The 20,654-nt window shown below is 40.6% G+C and overlaps 2 protein-coding genes across 2 annotated transcripts; both read right to left on the bottom strand.

Moving 5' to 3' along the window:
* Positions 1-3,164: 3,164 nt before the first annotated feature.
* Positions 3,165-7,413, bottom strand: prrt2 (proline-rich transmembrane protein 2). Its single transcript, XM_074619199.1, has 4 exons — positions 7,182-7,413; positions 6,683-6,981; positions 6,476-6,605; positions 3,165-5,079 (listed from the first exon to the last, which is right to left on the bottom strand). Exons 1-4 carry the CDS (start codon positions 7,411-7,413, stop codon positions 5,063-5,065), a joined length of 678 nt encoding a protein of 225 aa, XP_074475300.1. The 3' UTR covers positions 3,165-5,062.
* A 2,781-nt stretch (positions 7,414-10,194) lies between these two features.
* Positions 10,195-20,429, bottom strand: kif22 (kinesin family member 22). Its single transcript, XM_074619182.1, has 13 exons — positions 20,276-20,429; positions 19,768-19,983; positions 18,800-18,927; positions 17,612-17,763; positions 16,572-16,781; positions 15,729-16,125; positions 15,194-15,314; positions 14,666-14,786; positions 13,666-13,846; positions 12,939-13,033; positions 12,474-12,674; positions 12,285-12,344; positions 10,195-10,387 (listed from the first exon to the last, which is right to left on the bottom strand). Exons 2-13 carry the CDS (start codon positions 19,953-19,955, stop codon positions 10,358-10,360), a joined length of 1,884 nt encoding a protein of 627 aa, XP_074475283.1. The 5' UTR covers positions 19,956-19,983; positions 20,276-20,429; the 3' UTR covers positions 10,195-10,357.
* Between the last annotated feature and the right edge of the window lie 225 nt (positions 20,430-20,654).

Raw genomic sequence — 20,654 nt, 5'->3', positions numbered from 1 at the left:
CTTTGCAAATTAAGCAGGCACTAATAGAGGAGTATCGCCACCGGTCAGTATATCTCATTATGGCCTAGGCTGACTGACAGTGCGATCATGATGCATCCAAACGCTGCCAAGCTGACTCACAGCCTCAGTGTTTATGTGACCCAGCTGGATAATCCCTGACCCACTTACTGCATCTGGATGTGACTCTGTCTGCTATGCTGATCCTCTTCCGAGCCACTCTGTACTGTATATACCTACTGTCAAATTAGCTGAGTACGGAGAAAAATACCTTTTGCTGTCAAAATGTTAACATTGGCGTGAGGGAATTTGCTGTTGTCAGTGCTGTCATATTTCTGCAAATGCGGTTGATTTTTATCTCTGTGAGCAAAAGAAGAAAAATGTGACATGAATTAATTTATATACTGAATATAGTCATGTTTATTTTGTATGCACAGTATTTTTTTTATGTTCTTTATTACAACAGAGCACTCACGTCACTGGGAGCTATCTTTATCCTTTATCAAGCCCATGACTTTTATTGTCATTTCCATGTAACATATTTAAACAGTCGTAGTTTACGTCCTGATTCTCTCTCTCTCTTGATTTATCGATTAATCATTTGGTCTATAAAAACATCAGAAAACAGTAAAAGGTACCCATCACAATGTACTCCAAATATCTTCTTTTGTCCGACCAACAGTACAAAGCCCAAAGATAATACATTTTCTATAATTTAAGAGCAGGAAAAGCAGCAAATTGTCACATTTGAGAAGCTAGAACAAGGAAATGTTTGGCATCTTTTTTTTTTTTTTTTTTTAAAACATCTTCACATCAGATAGATTGCCATGAAATTTGGTGCAAGCATTCATGTCCCCGTCAGGATGAATTGTATAATGCCTGATTTTTCATGTAGTGCCATGATCGGGTCAGAGTTTGAATTCATCCAACACTTTGGTTTATGACCAAATACCTGCAAAACTAATGACATTCCCATCAGCCTTAGCTGTAGGGGAGAACGGGGTTGATTGTCACATTTTTTATACTTTTATTTGAATCCCTCAAAAACTGTTTCCTTAATAGATCCCTTTTTAATGCGTAATGGAAGCCTTAAGTGTCTGGTAGAGTTGGAGTGACCTTACACGGAGTGGGGTTGTATGAGGTACTTATCCATTGTAGCTGTATTACTTACAATAGATGACAGTTGGCTCACTCCCAGCATTGAGAAACAGACAGGAGAACCGGCACCGGAGCAAAGCAATACAGTGTTGTGGACGGGGACGGCACAAAGACGTATCTTTGCCACCTAAAAGAAAGAAAGTCAATGGGGTTGGTTGTCCCTATGTTATTTTAATAAGGAAAACTAAAACATGGAGGCAATCTTAAAATTTTATTTAACATATCTCCTGCATCGAGAGAACACACACAGGATAAATTATTCATATAACTGCATTTCTTACAATAACAGGATACTCAACTCATCCTTATGTCAGTCATTCACTATCAGTCCCATGTGACAAACAACCCCAAAGAGACTGTGACAAGCATCCCTAACTGGGATAGCTAAACTCTAGCTCTCCCTTCATACTTTTTAATGGTGATAATTGTTTTATTATAAACCCATTGTGTAAAGGACCAGAAGAGAAACACAGAAGAGCTGGATATTTACATTAAAAGTCCTCTCACCTCATGTCAAGTGTCTTTACTCCTGAAATGACCCTGTGGTGACCTTTGACCCCAATTCTGAACATTTCAGTACCAACATTTTTAACAGCGCCCTCTAGGGAGCGAGATCTAATTAATGTGACAACCAACCACTTTCTCTGCTACTTTCTGTTGCTAATTAGCACATGTTAGCATGCTAACTCCAAACTAAGATGGTGAATATGGTAAACATCAGCATTTTAACATTGTGAGCATGTTAGCATGCTGTTGTTATCATTTAGCTCCAAGCACTGCCGTGTTTAAGGTTACAGCCTCACTGAGTGGCTAGCATGGCTGTAGACTCTCAGGCTTGTTCCTTTAAAGAGGACCCATTATGCTTATTTACAGGTTCATACTTGTATTTCGGGTTTCTTCTAGAACATGTTTACATGTTTTAATGTTCAAAAAACGCTTTACTTTTCTCATACCTCTTTTCACCCTGTGTCTCTGTCCCGAAAAGCCCAGTCTGCTCTGATTGGTCAGCTGGCCCACTCTGTTGTGATTGGTCAACTGAACCAAACTCTTCAGACTCCATTCCAGCTCCGCTCTAACTAGATTTGCTTGAGGGCGTGCCAAACTAGCCGCTAGGCAGGTATTATGTAAATGTGTTACTTGCTGACATCACCCCGTTACGGAAGAAAAGGCAGGACTTCAAGCAGGGCGTTTCAGACAGTTCAGGAGAAGTGTTTCTATGGGAGAGTAACTCCCTTTGGTTTGGACTTTTTGTAACTTTGCAGACCTTTTACATGCACAAAAAACAATATAACACACTAAAGGAAAGGGGAAAAGCACAAAAGCATAATAGGAACCCTTTAAAAATTACTTTTTAAATGATTAATCGATTATCAAAATTCTTTTCCTGACTACTTGACTGACCGTTGCGACGCTAGTTTAAATAAATGTATGTGAATGATACTGTTAATGTATCAGTTGGCCATTGTGATGCAGAACATGTCACACTGTTAAATGTTCATCACTGTCAGATTGGGTCCAAAAATCTAAAACTAAATCTAAAAACAGTACTTGTTCTTTATGATTTGCCATTCACTGTTGTTATGAATGCTCATAAGTGATATAGGTCAGCGTACGCAGCCAATAGTAATAGCTCCTTTAAAGGGTTTAAAAAACCTCGAAGAAAATAAGGAGGGATGTTTTGCTTTGATTTTGTTGAAGTCATCTGAGGCTTTAGCTCTCATTACAGCCGATCACACGGTGTATTTCCTCGGCTCAGGACCTCTCCCTTCAGCATTTTTGCTCTTCCTGCTGCCTGACAACAGCATTCACTTTCAATCCCTGCAGCTTACACACTATCACAGTACGGACAACTACATTAATACTTCCTCTTTTTTTGATCTCATCTGCTCAAATGCAAAAACCCAATCTCTCCTCAGTGGCTAAGCTCTCTGGATATCGCTCACTTTTGACTCATTCTCTTTAATCTCCACCGCTGCTCTTTGTCTCGGCAAAACAACAATGAAAACAAGTCGCATGCATTGTGTCTTTATTATGAATGTGCTGCAGAAGTATAATATTCCAAGTGTCAGTTTATCTTTAGTAATTTTCAACTTTTATCATCATTATACATTAATTAAAAATCCACAACATGCCAATAACCACAAAGATTATAGAAGCCCGGTGGAAACACAATGACCTGTCAGATTCTGTGCCTATACGTTAGATCATAACTACTTAATGCTAACTCATATATCAACTAGAGAATTATCACAATATTGAGATTTAGAGCTGCAGAATACATCAACTGTTGATTACAATTAAATTTACATATTAAGTGCTAACAGAGGGAAAAAAACTGCCATATTTAATCAGCACAGAAAATTGTCTGCAGGTGTGAACCCATGACATGATTAAAACTCCAGGATGTAGTAAATAAGGAGAGTTTTAAACCCAGTTGTTTCAGATCACAGTGAGAATTGCAGGTAGATTAAGATTAGAGGTTAGTTAAGGATACACAGGAGATATAATAATAATAATAATAATGATAATAATAATAAATCAGATTTTAAAAGTAGTACTCCACAGTACTGCTATTTCTCACACCCATAAAACCATGTTTGAACCAGTGTTTTACAAATTCAAAAGACAGCATCCTACTGTGTGTGACAACAAATAATAAAGGTGTTAATTGCTGTTTTAAGGGTTTTTCAAAGGGACAAAAAAAGCCACAATCTGTTTGGTTTGAAAGTACAGGCTACCTGTGGATGCAGACTGAGGCTACAGCCACCAACTTTGACTGAGCGATTTCATTTGTTAAGCAAATAGTGATGCCCATATACACAATATCATCTGTCAACTGCGGCACAGCACTCCAAGAGCATCACACTATGAAATTCAGTTTCAAAATCTTTTACAAACATTATCAAAAGATTTAGATGATGTAGCATAATTAGCTTCACTGTAAAAGGAATGTCTTGCTACAGTGTTTTTGTTTTTGTGAACATTGTACTGTACCCCTCCCCCGGCTCACAGTGGTCAGTGGTGTCAAGTGGATAAAACAGGAAAGTTGCAGCAGAGTAAAAACATTTTTCTACAACAATTCTGTGATCAGAGTTGGGTTTTTACAAAGCAAGAAACTTTTTTTTTTTGGCACATATTTTTCCTTGCAGTGATGACTGTGCCTTCTGTGTGAGACTTTCCATAATCCCTTCCAGTTTAGCACCCGTAGCTAGTCCTTGGTAAGCCTCTTTTTCATCCTCTTTTGCCACCCGTACGCTCAAACACAAGATGTATGGGCGGGAGTCATGAGATCCACGGAGGAGAGTCGGAAACACAGAGGAGACACTGAGATTCAAAGTGTTTCTTCTCTGCAAGGGTGAATTTCTGCTCTGCGATTCCAATGCAAAAAAAAAAATCCCAGAGTCTCTCCACGTATGCGAGGGGATTTAAGGGCAAAGCTGAAACTCGGATGCGTCCTGTTGTTGGGCGGTGCTGTGATAGGATGGACTTTGGGTGGACATTTTGTTGCGCTGAAGCTGGGAGGTCAGACCTTCTCTGTTTCAAGTTCTGTGACCACCTCCACTTATAGTCCACCTCGTCTGAATCACTTCTGCGGTTGATTGATGGGATTTCTCGAGAATCGTTCTGAATGTGTTGACCGGAATACGAAGAGGCTGATTAGACTGTCTACTCCAGTCTCCATCTAACAAACAACAACACCCCCCCCCCCTCCTGACTCAGAGCAGTTTGCATATTTCCTTCCATTAGCAAAAAGGGATTTATATAGATTACAGAAATACAAGTAAGCACTGTATATCGGGTGCATTATTTGTCACACATCCAGGTAATGACTAGGCGGTAAAGACGGTGGTGCAGGTGCGGGGCCAGACGGTCAGTTGCCTTATCCAGTTTCATCCTGGGATGAAACTCAGGTTTTCACATTTACTAAAAAAAGGAGAAGGAAGCGTATTAGTTGAAGAGCTATATATTCTGCAACTTGATATGGGTGTATAAACTTTCACAGACCACAGAGAGGACAAGTTATGTAATGAAAAAAAACACGGGTTGTTGAGTCCCAGAGCCCTGAAAGCTGTGTGTACAATTGCTCTTCCAGTCATTAAGTTAATTAGGACATCTCTTGGCTTAATGAGACCCAACAGGCTGCACTCAAAAACACAAGTACAGATAAATATGTGCTTGAACTGAAGTGAAAAGGCAAAGAATCATTTAACTGACTGACCCTTCATTTATATATTTAAACAGTACTAGTCCCTTTCTTTACAAGTCTCTAATAATCACTGATCTGTTATCAGCAGTGGTGGAAGAAGTATTAAGACCAAAACAGCAATACTACAGTGAAGTCCTGTGTTCAAAGTCTTAAGTAATAGTACAAAAGTATTAGCATCAGTATCAGAAGTAAAAGTACTCATTACGCAGAATATTATTATTATTATTATTGAATTATAAATGGTGATGCATGACTTCATCACTTTAATGTCGCAGCTGGTAAATGTGGAGTGCATTTTAAGTACTTTATATACTGCTGTCTTACCTGTGATAAGACATCATAACGTATTAGTTGATTTATTTTTTTGATTTTATATCAATAATCTGAATATGCAAAGCTGTCAAATAAATGTAGTGGAGTAAAAAGTACATTATTTGCTTTTAAAAATGGAGTGGAGTAAAAGTAAAAGGTAAAATAAAATGTAAATACTTTTAGTAAAGTACAAGTACCTCATAATTGTACTTACGTACAGTACTTGAGTAAATGTACTTAGTTACATTCCACCACTGGTTATCAGAATCCCTTTATTTGGTACAATAAATGTACATTTATTTGTCTTGTGAGCATGTCAACAACTCACACACTGACATACATTATATATATATTTATGTATACATATGATACAGGGACAATAAGACTTCACATTTTGTACAAGCAAGGCATACAAGAGACTACACATATCACTCTACAGATAAACACACACACAGCAATCTGAGGCATGCAGCCGGTTACAGCTGGAGGCTGGAGGACCGTGCAAATAAAGAAAGATGTCAGAAAATGTGGATTTGAGTCTGATGTGATTAACATGCTCTGATCTTTGTGTAGTGTTGACACAGTTCCTAAAGTGCCGCAGTGTATAAAGCCTCGTTCAGGCATTGTAACTAGTGTACAAAAAACATGGGTAATAATATCAGTGATTGCAGTTAGATTGTGCTAACGGAGCTAAATATTATATTGTGGTGGGATAAACAGTGACAGTAGCAGGTGTTTGGGCCAGGAGGATCAGTGAGTGGGTAAAAAGGTGAGGTTAAAGGTCAGATTTGGGACACTCACTGGCCAGGTTGACAATGCAGGCGATGATAATGATCGTCCCTCCTACTAGTGACACCACGGAGAGCATCTTGGCCACACGTCCCAGACGCACGGCGCCGTCCAAGTTCCCCTGCTCGAGGCTGTTCTTGGACTGAATAGGAGAAACCATCTGTTAGCTCTGTGCATATTTAAAACTCAAAACATGACAAAAGATGTTGTTTTTCTCACCATGATGGAGTAGACAAATCCCACGATGTTTATGGGCCACACGGGGCAGAAGCAGGCCAGCACGGACAGGAAGAGGTAGTCTTTGACCTTGGTGCGGTCCAAGGGCGGGTTGGTGGCGATGCTGGAGTGGCGAGAGATCGACGGCCTGGGCGAGAAGGCGGTGTAGCCGATGGAGCTCGCCCGGCTCCCCTTCCTGGTCTTGGTGTGGTGGGGGTAAGAGATGGAGTGTTGTCTTCTGGGAGGAGAGCAGATGACTGAAGAGGTGCTGTCTGCGTCGGACACCGGATGGATCCCGTTACCTACACATGAAGGGCGGAAAAGGACGGGAGAACGTTTGAAACACTGGAGGAGGTTAATGTGCTCTACTAGGGAGCTCTTTCATGCACTGGATCTTTCCCCGAGTGAGCTGACTAAGCAGCTGTGTGACCCCCCCCACTCTCCCACCACCCCTCCTCCAACCACCCGCTGCCTTAACAGGAGGTCAAACTCAGTCACTTACTGTTCTGCAGCTTCTCGTTGATGACTATGACTAGCTCGTCTTTGGATTTGCTGCGGGGCGGCCGTGTGTCGACCGGGCTGCTGCTGCTGCTGTGGATGAGTGGTTCACCTATGACTGGCAGGCATGGCACAGAGACGGGGGCTTGGCTCAACAGAGAGTCCTCCTGGTCCAGCAGCGACGGTTGTTCCTCCCCTGGCCAAATGGCGGGAGCTGGCATCATGTTCACAGCCATGCTGACAGCCGAAACGAAAGCCTCTGTTTGTGGTCCAGTCCTGTGTGTGCGGCCTGTAGTTCACCTGGGGGTCAGAAAATGGTTTTAAGCATCTTTGTAAATACAGGATGTTCCCTCCCATATGCTTAGGGACTGTACAAAAATGAGTGTGGTGGGAAAGAGGGTTTGGAAAGAGAAGAAGGGAAAGGATGCTTTCAAATTTTTATCACCCAAGAGTTAGATTTTATTTCACTCTAAACAATTTATCAAATATTTACATCAAAAAGATTAAATTTGTGTGCGACAGAATATTTCAGGTGCATTTTCCATACAAGGACAACAATCATGTCTGTATCACGGTATTTTTCCTCATCAACTAGAAGTTAATAAGATCAATATGTCAGTTTTGACATTCAAAATAGATGTGAATCTTTGTCATTATTAATGATTCAACTTTATATATTTCTACACAGCGTGTTATTATTTCTAGCCTAGATCTACAGTAAAGTTAAATATATCTAATAAATAATGTTAAATGTGTTGTCGATAGCTACCGTCACAGCTCTTGGTTCACAAATAAAGAATGGTTTGAATATTCAGTAAAAAGTGCATATCATTTTGGCAATTGCTAATGTGTAAATTAAGATTCCATTAAAGGGAAACTCCACCGATTTTACACATCAAAGTCTGTTTACAGGTCTTGGGGGAATAATGCCGCATGTGTCAAAACATCTGTATGTGGTTTCAGAGGGAGCTGCGCATAATCTACATTAGCTGCTACCAGAATCTCAGACTAAACTGTTCAATGGCATTGTGGGTAATGTAGTCGCCAGGGTAAAATTAAAAAAAGATGTCATAGTTTCTGCTGGTCTCATCTATTTCGACCAGTGTTATAGAAGTGCAACGCTAAATCGGTGTAGTAGTCTACTCTTTTAAAAGGCACAATATGTAGAATTTGGCAGCATCTAGTGGTGTGGTTGCAGATTGCAACCACATGAACCACCGAGTACAAGACCGTGGTAACGCCGTTCTCTTCGCTCAGAGGCCATCCTTACCATAATAACAATGGTTTTGCGCTCTGCGGCTCACATTATCGCAGTTTCACAAGCGTGTCTGAGAACTACGGTGGCCTTCAGGTAACGTAAAAATGCGAAAGGCTCTCTCTAGAGTCAGTGTTTGGTTTGTCCGTTTTGTGCTACCGTAGAAACATGGTGGACCCTTTGAAGAGGACTCACTCCTTATGTAGATATATTCTAAGCTAACGAAAACATGATTCTTAGTTTCAGGTGATTATGCACTAATGAAAACAGTTATTATATTCCTTTTCTGCTAATAGATCCCCCTAAATGTTACACTGTTCCTTTAAGGTTTAAATTAGAATAGGTCTACAATATCTGACATCTTTTGTTATTGATGGCAAATCAATAGTTGTACCAAATGATAGTATTTAGAGATGAGTTTCAAAAATATCAATAATGCTAGGGAGTAAAATATCCCTCACAATCTAATAACTTTCATACAGTCCCTAAATACATTCTGCTTTAGCCGATTTAGAGTTTGGATCCAGGCTCAATATCAACATAAGCCTCTTTATAATCCACTTCAGATCGCATTTATCCTAATTTTCTGATCACTCCTTATGTCATGTTGAATTGTAAATAAAAGGTAAAACAGATAAAAACACACTGCATGTCCCAGTGTGTAAAAATCAGGCCTCATTAAAATAGCAGCCCATCTATCTCAGGTAACAATGAAAGCAGGTCACAGTGACACAGGGAGTACAAAGGCATGGCAGATGGAGGCAGGTTCCTTTGAAACGATAGGAGCAGCCATGGTCTTTCCGTGCAGGTGTGTACATACCATTATTATTCCATCATGTGTACACAGGCACTAAGGCATATGGTTGTTGGGCATAGAACAAAAGGTAAAAAAAGGGTAGAGCAGTAAAAAGGAAGAGGACAAAGGAGAACTAGTCGGATAAGGAGGGGGCATTAATTAGCCTGCTGCTCCATTTCAATTCAGTGGATGAGAGCTGCTGCTGCTGCTGCTAAAATTGCAATGATAGCACAACATGCATTTGGATTATTGCATTTAAAGCACATTTTATACACCAATACACGGGGAAATAATAAAAGGTGGAGATAAATCAAACTGACCTTTTTTTAATCCAGCGCCTGTCTCAACACAGCCGGAGCGTGCCTGCTTTTGTCATCCTTATTCTCAAGTGTAAAAATCATCAGACACGACCAAACATCTCCTCGGTGTATTTTGCAAAACCTATTTGTGTAAACAAAAAAACAAAAAATCCGACAATATCCTATGTGCAAGCTGGAGACGCGGTGGTGTTTACAACGCCGTGTTGCAGCGCAGTGTGCTGGGATGGATGGACGGATGGATGGGGAGTCTCCTGGATGGCTGGCAGGCAGGGTGGATCAAGCAGAGAGGAGGGGTGTGTGTGTGAAATGAAAAGTGAAATCAACCAGACTACGTGCTGTGGGAGAAGGAGGAGGAGGAGGACGAGGAAGAGGGGGAGGCTGGATTATAGCATCCTCCTCTGCTCACCCAAGAAAACAAGCTTCTCACACTGAATATTTATCCAGATGCTGCATCACATCAGTCTGAGATAAAAAAAAAAAACCTGTCTTAAAAACATGAACCCAATTAGGTTTTAAAACCAGAAATAGGAGATAACTACCCCCAGAGAGAGAGAGAGGGGTGACTGATCCGAGAGGTGATTCATTGGGTCCTATGTGAAACCATCACATCTCTTTATGTTAATTAAATAAACACTCAAACATTCAGTGACACGTGAGCCATTTATTAAAAAGCTTGAGTGCTGCCACCAGCTGGGACACAGTAGTAACTACAAAAACATCAGAAAAAAAGCATACATGATCAATAAAAGATTCTGATATACATTAAACAAGGATATAATAAAAACATTTTCAAAAAAAGAAAAAAAAAATCACTTTCCCATGGCACTCAGGATGTTTGCCTGGGAAAAAAAGATAAATAAATATTAGCACTGAGAAACAAGCAAGATCACTAAAAGCTGCATAATGTGCAAATACTGGCTATGATCTACAATTTATTAGTATGAAGTCTACAGTAACAACATAACAATAACAAGTTATTTTTATAAAACGGTCACTATATCCTGACAGTAGTGCATGTGACAGGTAATCTGAAAAAAAAATTCATGTTCCTCTGTGTCCTTCGATGCTCCTAATGGCATCTGCAAGATGTCACAGACCGGAGGAAAACAACCAATCAGAGCCGAGCTGGAGTCCGCCATCCCTGAGCTGTCAATCACTCGCAAACTCCGATCAAACTAGGCAGCGCTGATGAAATATGAATCAATATTCTGTTACTGTAATGCCTATTTCTCACCTCAAATGTTTTCAGAAACATCTTGTAGTGTACCGTTTAGCTGTAAAATGAGAAAGTTTGTGACCTTGCAGCCATGTTGAGGAAATACCAAGCACCGCCCACCAGCTGGAGCACACTTTCTCATTTTACAGCTAAACAGTACACTACAAGATGTTTCTGAAAACATTTGAGGCGAGAAATAGGCATTACAGTAACAGAATATTGATTCATTTTTGATCTGCGCTACCTAGTTTGACCAGTTGTTCAGAGTTCACCAGTGATTGACAGCTGCCTCCGTTGAATGAACAGCCAATAGGAATGCTCTCTCTGAAATCACCTGTGATTGGCCAAAGTCTCCCGTCACAGGCTAGATTTTTTTAAAGCTTGAAAACAGAGCCATGAGGAGGTGCAGAAGTCTAGTTATCTCTAAGCGCACTTACATCTAGAACTTAATTACTGAAAGGTTATTATGGATTTTTTTCCCATTGATGCCAAAAACATTCTGCCAACTGCAGGTTTAAGTACAGCTGAGGCTGATTGGAATGCCATCACTTGTTTTGCATGTATTTAGTCACAAACACCTGCTGAAGGCCCTAGATGAAAAGTCAGGACATGAATGTTCTGTACCAAATGTCATGGCAAACTATCCAGAGGTCCTTGAGGGGGTTCCAGCAAAAAGGGGTATAATTTATTTTCACTATAATTCCATCCATAAGTAACACAATGACCTAATGATTGACTATTTTGGTCATGGGTCACTTTCTGTAAAAAAACAAACATCTAAAAAGCAATAAATCCTAACAGATGGGTGACAAAATCTTATCAAATAGGGGTCCATGGTCTAATTTGCACTCTGCGGCTCATGGTACCGCAGTTTCACAAGCATGTCAGAGAACTACGGTGGCCTTCATGTAAACGTAAAAACAAGAAAAGCTCTCTCTAGAGCCAGTGTTTGGTTTGTCCGTTCTGGACTACTGTAGAAACATGGCGGACTCCGTGAAGAGGACCCGCTCTCGATGTCGATATGAAGGGCTCATTCTAAGGTAACGAAAACACAACTATTCTTATTTTCAGGTGATTATATGCTTGTTATGAATATTATATTCCATTTCTGCTCATAGATCCAATGCCGCATTTTAAGTAAATGCAAGATTAAGCTTTGCAAACTCTATTGAGTTCCATTATGTAAAGCTTGTGTTTAATCTCTTGATGTATTTTGCAGAAAGGCTGAAGAGCAAGTCCATTTAAAGTCTTACAGAGCTGCAGCAGATCCACCAGAGCAGCTTCAATTGTAATGCTCCATTCTGCCACACATCTTTTGCTCAACTAATCCTGGCTAATTCAGCAACAAATCTGTATTCATGTCTAGCCTTCAAATGTAATGTTTAAATGTCTGCTTTATTGTATCTCACTGTATCCTGTCAAAAGCTTTTTTTAACCCCACTCTTCTAATCATAATCATAATAATAATAATCATAATAAGAAAAAATCCCCCAAAATATTTCACTGAAGACTTGGCTTACCTTCATGAAGGAGGAAAATCTCTTTCCTGTCATACCCTCAACGTTTATCACATCTTCCAACTGCAAAATAATAGAGCATACATAAAGTCACCACAAGTAAATGAAAAGCTGAAGTTAGAAAAACACCTCAGATGAGGGATTGTCGTGGGGCGAGTTGCGCGCTTAAATAAGAATTTTTTCTCTACCAACCTTTACGAAATGACCGTGGATCTCCCTCCAGCCCAGGATGAGCTTTCCCTTCTTGTCGCCGATCTGCTGCAGACCCTTCAGCTCTTTGAGCGAGCCGGTATTGAGAACGTGCAGGATTTTCTGTCTGGAGTGCTCCAGCACAGATGTTTCGATTTGGGACTCCCAGGTTTTCACCATTATGTTCTCTTTACCATCTGGAAACTGAGAGATAGGAGAGATAAATACAGTATAAAGTTAGACTACATTTACATAGAGCATTTTATAGAAAACCTTTTTTAACTGTCAACATATATTTATCCATATTGGTCTGGATTAGAGGTTCATTTTTGACCTAATAAATTTGAGATCTTGCGTCTGTCGAGACAACAAATTGAACCTAATGCACTACGTCAGCTTGTATCTGATGCTTGCAACTCTGCAGATGTGTCGAGCTAAGCGCAGCACAGTCGAGGCTCGGATGCTGACCTCAACCTGGTCTGAAAGCTTTCCCTCTTTCTTCTTGACGCAGACGGACTGTTTTTTGACGACGGCAAGCTGCTGAAAAGGCTGGAGCTGGGACACTGATAGGGAGGAAACCACATAGAAATGAATGTTAAATTAGATTTAATGCTACACATGAGAACTCAATCAGTTTACAATGACAAGGTTATCACTGAGTGAAAAAAAACAGTTTTAAAACAACATTTTGCATTGAAACAGTTAAAATTTCACATTTTATTTGGAGCCAAGTGCTGTTTCAAAGCCAAATGCATGAGACATGTACCAAGGTATCTGTCTCACCCAAGCTGATGAGGGGTTTAAAAATAATTCCTCCGCATCGTCATTGGATACATTTTCTGGCTCCTATATTGTACACTGAGCTCTTGTATCACATTGCAGCTCATCAATACCGCCAGTGATTCAACATGATAGAATTAGTGAGCAACTACTCTTCAGGGAAACATGAACAGCAGAAGATTACACAACAGAAGGTCATTTTTTTTATATAGCACTTGCTCATTCAAGGGCAATTTAAAAGACAATAGTGTCCGATCGGTCTATAGTCTTAATATGGTGATTCTTTGCATTCATTCCCATAGATGAAACTATTTCTATTTGACTGTCTGCTAAATTCATACAACTTTAATTTAAATATTAATGAAAATGTGAATAAGCAAGTTACATCTGAACTCATCCATCATTTCTAGCTGACCTTGTAAGGGCTGGACCACGGCCTGCTGCCTATTGGCTTTTGTTGCAGTTGACGGTTTTCTTTGCAGAGGAGCCGCGCTGTTCTTGAAGGCCGGCTCATGTTTGCTGCTGGACTTTTCTCCAGCCAACCGATTGGAAAGCTTGGCCTTGCTCTCAAACTCCCTCTGCTTCTCTTTAAGCTCCTGCGAAAACAGAACGTGGGGGCGAGGTTGGCTATCAAATATCCATGAAGAAGAGTTGAGCGATCAGTATAAAAATGCTCCTACAGTATCAGCATCTGGTAAAAGAAGAAACAAAAGGCCCAGACACACCAAGCCGACATAAAAAAACTAGCGGCGATTAAGGCCGACTGTTGCATCGCCGCTGTCTTGGCCGACAAGTTGCATTTGAACATACTGCAAAGACTACAGCTGACGGCCAGTTAGCATGTACGTTCTGTGCCTGAGTGAGAGGAAATAAGTCTCCACACCAGCAGGTAGCAGTAGTCTGTAGTCGTCATTCAAAAGGGAATCCTGGAAGACCGACGACTGCAGATATACAAGCCGTTGTTACTGTATGATACGTACATGAAACAGGGCGGTGTTTGCCAACCATTTTCACACCACAGAAAATATGTGTATTGGAATGATCACATGAGATGAAAAATGAGGAGCCCTCAGTGTTTTTCCTTGACTTTACTCATTTGCTTGATTTCTTCCCCTTCTGTTTCTCTTCTCCTGCTCGGATTCGTTTAAGCTGAACAGCAAATCAGAGGGATTTCTCTCACCGACGGTCTCTGCCGCCGATTCAGCATGCTGAAAAACTTCCGACACGGGCAGACTAGAACCAACAGTGCGAGACACACCGCAAAAACTAGGCCGACAGACGCTCACTGACGGCCGACCGTCGGCTTGGTGCGTCAGGGTCTAAAGGTTGGACCAGGTGCAGATATAAATGACTAAAACTTATATTATGCAGGGTTACATAACACTCAGGTGGATAAAGTAAGAGTGTGTTTTCACCTGGATCTCCTTGCGTGACTGAGCCACATCTTTAAGCATGCTGAGGTTATCTTTGTCCTGGCAGTTCATCATCAGCTTCTCCAGAGCTATTAGTCTGTCCATCACTGACGGTTCTGACGGACTGAAAGAGACACAAACAAATCAAGAAATGAGAAAAGTAGGTAGACAATGAGGGGGGGAGGGGGCAGTATGGTCGGGGGCTTAAAGGTCAGTGAATATAATTTGACGAGATTCATAGCGCAGACAGATTTATACACCTGCCAGATGGCAAGAAAGCAGTGCTAGTATCGCTCTCAATAGAGATCCCAGTAGACACAGCAGCTGTAGCCAATGGGAGCACTGCACAGAGAGTTGCTTTCAGTGCAAGCTACAAAATCTACTGATTTGAGGCTACGGCTTTTTTAGGCTGCTGTCGTGTGGATTGAATTTGATGAGGTGGCTTTGGGCAGATGCATTTTCTTCACAGTCCAACATCACAGTTCCAAAGTCTGATTAGCCAAACAAACACGTCTGTGTGTGATTTTTAACCTGTGGCACTGTGCAGACGGGGAGGAAGCATCCTGTTCAGCCTTCCTCTCGTCTTTCTGCTTCTTCTTCTGTGGCTCGGTGCCAGACCCCCCTACCTCGTGGCCTTCTCTGGTCCGCTTTGCTGGAGATGAAGGCAGAAGGGAAATTAACAGCTTAGTATTCAGTGCACTCGCGCAACGCTGTTTACGGGGTCCTCTGGAGTGTAAAGCAATTCAGATGAAGATGGCACAGCATCAGTCAAGGCTGCAGTGCAGTGCCAGAACTAAAGTACTGGGAAAAACAGAATCTGAATATATTTAAGGAAATGCTCTAAGAAAAAATTCCATAAAAACAGCAAACAAATATTAAAATGACATCCATCACACCCAGTGACAGCTGGCTGTTCACTCTCAAAGTCAGCATCCTCTGGGATGTGACACGGGTGCCCCCTATTGGCCTTATATCACATTCTGTCAGAGCTTCCTCTTCTTGGCCTATTACATTTCTTTCTATACTTACAAACCATCAGAATGAAAAAAGTGAGTGCATTACTCACCTGGCAGCACAGGCACGGCCACAGTTTCACAGGTGAAGGGCTTGTTCACAATGAGCTTGGATTTGGAGGCAAAGTTGAGCGCGCTAAACGTATCAAAGTAGTATTTGTACTCTGGTGCGATATTGGTGATCATGACAGAGTGTGCCGAGCCGCCCAGAGAATCCTGTAGCAGCCGTGTCAGTTTGCTGTCTCTGTACGGCACGCGGACAGCGGTGCCCGAGTTAAGAGAGTCCACGACCTTGTTGAGAGTGAAGAGTGACAGGTTGATGGCGCCGCTCTCCTTCAGGCGGATGCCCTGGTTGCCGGTGCGACGGTTGTCCTCGGACCCTGCGAGGTCTATCAAGTACAGCTTTCCGGTCTGTTGTCTGTGGGATAGGGCGCGCTGAGTACGTACAACCTAAATCATTGAAAAAAGATTTGAGGTCAGACATGATGGAAACACAGGGGAGGGGTGACAAGAGGAAAATGCCAGGTTAAATGAGGTAAATGTAAATGATAAGTGTGACACATTATGTATTTAGTAGTACAACATAGGAAGTAAGCATGCAGAAAAAGGACAATGTTAGTAAAATGGAGAGCAGACACCAGTTTGTTTCTCTCCCAGAATAGTCCCAGAAAGCCCAAAGGTTGCTAGCGGGAGTGTTGTAAGAGAGAATTGATTATAGCACCAGCTACCAAATCCTGACCTACTGCTCAGAGGCCACGACCTGTTTAAGATGCCGTTTGAATATCCACTAGATACCCATGCACAGAACAGTTCAATGAAGAAAAACAGAGTGACTCTCTCAAAGAGAATTGTAAATGAACATCTTTTCTCAGAGTTGATCAGATTGCACATCAAACCTTGAGGAGGAGGACTGCGTGGCTGCGGCTGGAATGCAGGTTTAGTTTGGTAGAAGCTGTGGTACGATTGAGGCTGGCAGGGACAAATTGTTTGTCAAAATCTGAGAAGGAGGAGATGGTTGTGTGAGTGAGGCCGGGGATGAGGATGTTCTTGTCCTTGTCTTCTCTGATTGGTAAATCCTGGGAGCTTGGCGACAGAAGATCTTTCACCTGAGAAAGAAAGATAGATTGTGCAATGTCAAACATGAAATAGCACTTGATTAAAGAACCACCAGACTTTGAAACAGCAAATAAACTATCACTATTGGATAACTGACAAGCAACAAGGTGGATAAAAAAGGTACTAAAGTTTTTAAAAGGTGAGGACAAGTTTAGAAGGGGAGCACAGTTATGAGAAAGGTTTGATTAAATCGAGAAGTGGCGGTTTCTTAGAGTGATATGGTTTCAGGTATGGGAGTGCAAGAGCAGTCGAGTTGAGGAACTCTGTTTACTGAAGTTTTTTTAAAAGACTGCATTACTGGTTTGACAAATGAAAAGGGAGAGTTAGGTGGAGACTGGTTTTGCCTATGTAATTTACATGATGATGAGTTAACCTTTGTTTTTAAATAATAAGGGAATTTATCAGTGTTTATTTGTAATATTTAACAAGTTATTTCCCTTCCAGATCAATAAAAAAAAAATCCAGGTGATAGTCGGATTTTATTTCCATTTGCAACATAAGAACTAAATCACCCATTTCTTATCAACAGAACAGGAAATGGCTCATTTTAAGCTGAACATGCATAAAATATGTTACTACAGTATGCTGCACAGAGGCATGTTAACACTGAAGTACAGCCTTTTCTTTATTAGTAACATAAATGCCAGAAATCGGCTGCCCAATGCCAAATTAGTTGTTTACAGATAAACTGCTCCAATAGCGTTCTGTTCACATGGTACAATGTGTGCTCAACTTGGATTTTTAACTACTGGCACCAACATTGTTTCACTCTTTTACACTATTTCACTTGGACAGAAAGCATGAAACTACTGGGTCATACCTTCTCATTGTAAATTTCCAAATAAGACATGCCAATGCTGTAGTCCCATCCTTCCTCTTCATCCTTCGCTTTGACCAGCTTGAAGACCTCGCGAACGGCTCGTGGGATCACGCCTGGCTGATCTGAGCTGCCCATCATGGTGTGGGTCTTACCTATGATAGAGGAAGTGGTGAGTTAGCACACAAAAAATGCAATTTGGAAACGAAGCAATTCATACACAACAGTAGTGAACTTTAAGAGCTAATTTCCTGGGCAAACACATAAGAGGCGACAAAGAAGGCGTAACACCTTAATTCAAAGTGAAGTTCACACTATTAATATCACATACATTTATACCATTAAAGCTGCAGTGGGTAAAATTGGAGCAATCTGAAAAAAATCATGTGCCTCTGTCTCCTCAGGTGCTCCTAACGGCATCTGCAAGATTTCACAGACCGGAGGAAAACAACCAATCAGATGCGAGCTGGAGTCTGCCACCCAGCTGCCGTCTCTGAGCAGCTGTCAATCACTCGTGAACTCCAATCAAACGGTCAAACTAGGCAGAGCTGATCAAATATGTATCAATATTCTGTTACTGTAATGCCTATTTCTTATCTTAAATGTTTCCAGAAATATCTTGTAGTGTACTGTTTTGCTGTGAAATGCTGTGACCCGGCAGTCATGTTAAGATAAGTTGAGGAAATACCAAGCACCGCCCACCAGCCGGAGCAAACTTTCTAATTTTACAGCTAAACAGTACACTACAAGATGTTTCTGAAAACATGTGATGAGAGAAATAGGCATTACAGTAACAGAGTATTGATTCATATTTGATCAGCGCTGTCTAGTTTGACCGTTTGATCGGACTTTGCGAGGGATTTACAGCTTCCTCCGTTGAATGAACAGCCAATAGGAACACTCTCTCTGAAATGACCTGTGATTGACCAAAGTGTTCAGTCACAGGCTAGATTGTTTTAGAGCCTAAAAAACAGAGCCATGAGGAGGTAAATAAATCTAGTTTCCTCTCAGAACACTTGAATTACAATATGCTGAAAGGTTATTATGGAATTTTTGCCCAATGATGCCAAAAACATCCTGCCTACTGCAGGTTTAACAGAAATGTTAAGTGAAAATTGGAGACTGAAAGTGCCTTGATTAGCATCTTTAATATGCAACTAAGTAGACAAATGCAATAATGCAGTAACATACCAGCTCCTGTAGGTCCATAGGCGAAGACACTGGCATTTTGTCCATTCAGTATGTGTGGTAGAGTGGGCTTCACTGATGAGCGAAAAACTTCCTGCTGTGTCGTTTGCTCACCATGAAAAGCGTCAAAACTGTGGGACAATAATTAATTAGAGATTATTTACAAGAGATTTGCTTAGAAATGAGAGTAAGTTAAGTGCTAAGATGCAATGAGAATATTACTAAAAAGACCAAGATGTTCCAGTGCAAGTGAAATGTTTGTGTCTGCAGGCATAAATACTTTTCAAACTGTATTACGAAATCTCATGCACAAATTTATATGCCGGTTTAATCACTCTGAGAATGACATAATCTTGCGGTTGACTAACATCAGATTTAGCACTACACGGTACCAATCACAGCTGTGGAGGCACTGGTATAGTTCTTTATATCCATATGAGAACTATGAGGACTTTAAGAACTTTAAACATGCACTATCTACAACCATCTTGGACTCTAACCACTGACGCACTTTACACTTACTTTACACTATACATCCTATACACCACATATGTACAAATTACATTTATTTATTGTACATACTACATTTATTTATTGACGGACTGCACACACTATGTTCAACCATTCACTCTATCTTTTATATCTCTTATTGTTTTTATAATTGTTGTATACCTTTACCTCTCCTGTGTTTTACTGTTTGCTGATTTTGCTGCTTTGACACCTGAATTTCCCTCCGGCGATTAATAAAGGTTTATCTTATATGTAAGGATTTGAAGTATGTATATATATATTTTAATATCTTTTAATCATGCCTTTTATAGTGCTTCCTGTATTGTAATGTATTATATGTAATGTATTGTTTTTTCTTATCTGGACCTTGAGTCTACAATAAAGTTTGAATGAATAAATGAATGAATAAATGAATGAATGAATGAATGAATGAATGAATGAATGAATGAATGATCACTGACTGGTATTTGACAGTTTCTGTAGCATTTCTCCAGTTGATTATCTCCAGGTTCTGTGAGTCCAGGCCTCTCACACACGACCCCTCTCCTTTCTCGTCTTCATTGCCCATATAGGGCCTCAGACGAACCGCTACCCGAACCCTGGACGTCTTCTTGTGTGCTCCATCCGACACCAACAAACGCTGAGCCATGATAGGAACTCCTCAAAACAAGAAGGCCCTAGATAATAATAACACAAAACAAGTTAGCCAACAAAGTAACTGTGTTTTACTTGTGTAAAATGGCAGCTTATATTGTAAATTATTAACAAATGTGCTTACAGGTAGATATCAATTAGATTCCCTTCAAACAAAGCATTACAATATTAAGTTTGACTTTATCATGTTAGCTTCAGTGGGCTAACAACAAGCTAGCTACCATTAAGACACGTTGTTACTCTTGCTTCTCTAAACAAACATTACTCGGCTAATGTTTGGCTGTTTTATAGAAGTGTTGTTTCCTTAGTGCTTACCGATGTTATTTGTGGATTCCTGGTTCAAAACTTTAGTTATTCTCCTCCCAGTTTCCCTTTTGGCAACATTGCGTAGAGTGTTTTAACAATGGCGAGCAGCGAGCCTCAGATCCAACCGAAGACTTTTCAAATGAGGAGCGCTGCAACCGGAAACGACCATCAGCCAATCAGAGCTCTGCTTCTGCTTTCTTCTTCTTTGGTGTTTATTGGCGGTGTGCAAACCATTTTAGAGGTGCATTACCGCCACCAGCTGGACTACTAGAGTGTGGAACAGGAGAGTGTGTAGAAACAAAACAAAACAAAATAAAACAAAATAAAATAAAATAAAATAAAATAAAATAAAATAAAATAAAATAAAATAAAATAAAATAAAATAAAA

The sequence above is a fragment of the Sebastes fasciatus genome, chromosome 20 (assembly GCF_043250625.1).
Source record: "Sebastes fasciatus isolate fSebFas1 chromosome 20, fSebFas1.pri, whole genome shotgun sequence".
Lineage (NCBI taxonomy): Eukaryota > Metazoa > Chordata > Actinopteri > Perciformes > Sebastidae > Sebastes > Sebastes fasciatus.
The sequence above is the reverse complement of the archived record's forward strand: the minus strand, read 5'-3'. Positions and strand labels throughout refer to the sequence as shown.